The sequence below is a fragment of the Nematolebias whitei genome, chromosome 21, assembly GCF_014905685.2.
Source record: "Nematolebias whitei isolate Nwh7 chromosome 21, NemWhi1, whole genome shotgun sequence".
NCBI classification, from domain to species: domain Eukaryota; kingdom Metazoa; phylum Chordata; class Actinopteri; order Cyprinodontiformes; family Rivulidae; genus Nematolebias; species Nematolebias whitei.
In genome coordinates, this window is record NC_056518.1 from 30948721 (window position 1) to 30953223 (window position 4503).

General features: G+C 44.4%; 1 protein-coding gene across 3 annotated transcripts in view; it reads left to right on the forward strand.

Annotated features, from left to right (window-relative positions):
- The window catches only part of kcnh5b (potassium voltage-gated channel, subfamily H (eag-related), member 5b), a 37647-nt gene that overhangs the window by 11150 nt on the left and 21994 nt on the right, over positions 1-4503 (forward strand). For all 3 annotated transcript variants that reach the window (XM_037695048.1, XM_037695049.1, XM_037695050.1), the window contains exons 7-8: positions 2118-2275; positions 2795-3066. In XM_037695048.1, coding sequence (XP_037550976.1) covers positions 2118-2275; positions 2795-3066 — 430 coding nt within the window. The remainder of the gene's footprint in view (positions 1-2117; positions 2276-2794; positions 3067-4503) is intronic.

Below are 4503 nucleotides of genomic sequence, written 5' to 3' on the forward strand. Positions count from 1 at the left end.
ACATCTGCTGAGCGACTGCTGAATAACTGCTGAACTGCAGAATATCTGCTGAACAATTGCTGAATATCTGCTAAATGATTGCTGAATATCTGCTGAGCGACTGCTGAATATCTGCTGAACTGCAGAATATCTGCTTAACAATTGCTGAATATCTGCTGAATGATTGCTTAATATCTGCTGAATGATTGCAGAATATCTGGATCCTTGTGACGAGAACTTGTCCATCGTTAAACAGTGGCTGAGGCCTCCGTGTCCAACTGTCCCCCTCTTATAAAGCTGTTATAGCTAGTCTCACTCAGCCTTATGAATAGCAAGCGGCCATCATGACACTAACAATCAGTTGTTAAGCTGATGGTCCTCCTTTATCATGTGAACAACTAGTTCTGGATGTCAACAATAAACTGGTTGATCCACTATGAGAAGGTGCTATTCATAAGACTGAGTTTGTTGCAGCTCCTCAGACTGAATAAGTCTTTTGGAAAAAAGATGAAACGTATGAAACGTTTCAGCAAGAAGACCGGACTCTACCTGGTTATATTGTTGGCTTAGTTAGGATTTTTGAGTGAGAATGAACCGAACTGTTAAAGTTGTATTTGTTTAAATTATGTTATGTTTAGTGGGAGGAGCTTTAGATTGAGTTGCTGCTGACACTGCGGAGGCAGAGGGAGTGTACTGGTGGTTACAGAGAAGGTAACAAGGTGTGTGTGTATCAAGCTTGTAAAGACAGTTAGTGTTTTACCTTTTGGAAGAGAAAATAAAAACTGGGATGATTTGAGAACCTTCATTCAGATTCATAAAACGTTGGCTTGGAAAAGAACCCAGAGACCGTCTGGTTTAGTTAACACTGGTTGTCTGTTTAACAGACCGAGTTCATTATGTCTGGCTGTTTGTTACAGAGAGGAACTCGAAGCTTCTTCTTTGATGGAAATATGTCGGGATGCACGATATTGGATTTTTGGCCGATCCGATATGCCGATATGTAAAAACTTATTTGGCTGATAACCAATACCGATATTTTTCCCCTAGACCTACTTATAGAGACTACATAGCTTTCTCTGCTGTGGAATTAAAATACTACATTATTCTGCATGTTTTTTCTCAATTTAACCTGCTACCATATGCCAAAAAGGGGCTGAAAAATGATGTAACACTTTGACTTGGATTATGTTTAATGTCAAATTTATTCATGATAATTACTCTCTCTAACACAATAACACTCAAACTGCAAATTTTGTAAATTTTCACAAATCTAAACTCAACAGCATGTGTGACGTTATAATGTTGTGCTGGCTCTGCAGGCATCCTTGTCACTGGGATGTGTATATATATATACATATATATATATATATATATATGCACGTTGCATCAGAGGTCCTGCTGCTGTTCACTTTTATATTTTTTTATATTTTTTTATATAACTAGTTGTGTTAGTTTATTTTTGCTAATGTTGTTGTTTGCTGCAAATTGAGTAGGAGTGTAACGCAATTTCAATTTCTATGTATGTCCTGTACATATGCAGAATTGACAATAAAAATCAATCAATCAATCAATCAATATATATATATATATATATATATATATATATATATATATATATATAACTACCTTTTATATTAGTGAGTTATTTTGATGGAATGTCCGATATTTAACTTTATCTTTTATCGCTTTTATCGGCCGATACCGATACCATGCTGATAATATCGTGCATCCTTAGAAATATGTTTTTAATTGTTGCAATGTTTTTATCTGATGTTTTTTGTTCATTTTCCTTAGACAAAAAGAAAACCCTAAACTTTTTTAGAACGTTTAATGTTTCTTCTTTTACAGAGTTAATCCAAATGTTTTTTTTATGTTTCATGAAATATACGAGCCTGAAGTCCAGCAGTTGAAGACTCTCTCTTGTTATTAAACACATGGGTGATCGTTAATTACCGGAACTGTGATCCAGAAGAATTTGGCTGAAGAAACATTTGTTGCCGAGCAACAGTGTGTGTTTTCATCCAGCAGAAACCTGAAACTCACCTGTGATGACAGTTTGCTTGTCTTCCTTTGATAACATCAACCTCACGTTTCTTTCATCGGTGTCCTCCTCTTCCTCCCTTCTTCCTCCTCTCCAGGGCATCAGCAGCCTGTTCAGCTCTCTGAAGGTGGTCCGTCTGCTTCGCTTGGGTCGGGTTGCCAGGAAACTGGACCACTACCTGGAGTACGGCGCTGCGGTGCTGGTCCTGTTGGTCTGCGTCTTTGGACTGGTGGCCCACTGGCTGGCCTGTATCTGGTACGTTCGTTGTTTTCAATCGCAACTGGGGGGCCACGGGGGGCTCAAGTCATTTTCAAACAGGTTCTACTTGGTTTTGTATCAGAATCCAAGCTCTACTAACCCTAACCCCTACGATGGATCCGTCCAAACCTGGATGGTCTCTGCAGGGTCTTCAGGGGTGTTTTAAGAACTCAGTGGACTCTCTGGAACCTGTGAAAATGTAACCGATCCCAAACCTTGAGCTAAAATGCGGTGTGGTAGTAGCTGAGAGTCATTCTCATCACATACTCTAGGCTGCCCATATTTTCTTGCCTCATCCCATCGTCCATAGCAGGTGAGTCCTCAGGACCAGGTCTGTTGGACTGGCTCGATATAATTTTACCAGCAGAACATGAATGATGGCGTTTGTCAGGTTGAAAACGTGCTCACTGATTTAGCGATGACGATGGATTTTTGGTTTCCTGTGCAGCGGCCTCATTTAGAGGAAGGTTCTGTTTGGTCGGTGGTTTCCTGACAGGTGGTGTTTCTCTCCATCAGGTACAGCATTGGAGATTATGAGGTCATTGATGAGGCCACCAACACCGTAAAAATGGACAGCTGGCTCTACCAGCTGGCGATGAGCATCGGGTCACCGTACAGATACAACGCCAGCGGGTCGGGCCAATGGGAGGGCGGGCCTGGGAAGGACTCTCTTTACATCACCTCTCTATATTTCACCATGACCAGCCTGACCACCATCGGCTTCGGGAACATCGCTCCCACCACGGATGGAGAGAAGATCTTCTCTGTGGCCATGATGATGGTGGGATGTGAGTATCGACTTCACTGCTGCTGTTTGGCTTTAAAGGGATAGTTCAGGTGTTTATGAGCAGTCTGTGTCTTACCTGCAGCAGACAGCTTGGTGAATCAGGAAGCAAAGCTAAGATTGGTGACCCCTCTATGACTGTGGATAGTCTCTGCAAGGTCCTGTTTGGTTCCTTGTAGATCCTGGTGGTGTATTATGGTGGTGTCAGGGTTGAGCTGTGTGGTGTTTGGTGGGGCCCAACACACCAACATTCCTCGACCTGGTAGAGCTTGGAGCAGTACTGGCCATGGTGGTCTTGTGTTTAAGGTCGTACCTCACTGACCGTTGACTGCTGGAGACTGAAAACAGTGAAGAAAATGGGTGAATTTTCTGCTGCAGCTTCTAATTCTGTTTGTGACAACTGAGATGATGGTTTTGTTGCCTACATCATACACACCTCTGCCCACATCTTACCCACCTCTGCCCACATCGTACCTACCTCTGCTCGCATTGTACCTACCTCTGCCCACATTGTACCCACCTCTGCCCACATCGTACCTAACCCTGCCCACATCGTATTCACCTCTGTCTATATCATACCTACCTCTGCCCACATCGTACCCACCCCTGCCCATATCATATCCACCTCTGCCCACATCGTACCCACTTCTGCCCACATCGTACCCACCTCTGCCCACATCGTACCACCTCTGCCCACATCGTACCTACCCTCTGCCCACATTGTACCTACCCTCTGTCCACATCGTACCCACCTCTGCCCACATCGTACCTACCTCTGCCCACATCGTACCTACCCCTGCCCACATTGTACCTACCCCTGCTCACATCGTACCCACCCCTGCCCACATTGTACCCACCTCTGCCCACATCATACCTACCTCTGCCCACATCGTACCCACCTCTGACCACATCGTACCCACCTCTGTCCACATCGTATCTACCCCTGCCCACATCGTACTCACCTCTGTCCTCATATCACATCTGCTCCCTTTTTACCCACCTCAGTCCACGTCGTCCCACCTCTTTCCACATCATACCCACCTTTGTCCTCATTGTACCCATATCTGTCCCCATTGTACCAACCCCTACCCACATCGTACTCACCTCATTCCACATCATACCTGCCTCTGCCACTTTTGTACTCATCTCTGTCCACATTGTACCTACCTCTGTTCACATCATACTTACCTCTGCCCCTTTTGTATCCACTTTTGCCACCTTTGTACCCACTTCTGTCCACATTGTACCCACCTCTGCCCACATCGTAGCCACCTCTGTCCACATTGTACCCACCTCTGCTCACATTGTACCCACCGCTGTCCACATCGTACCCACCTCTGTCCACATTGTACCCATCTCTGTCCACATCATACCCACCTCTGTCCACATCGTATCCACCTCTGTCCACATTGTACCCATTTCTGTCCACATCATACCCACC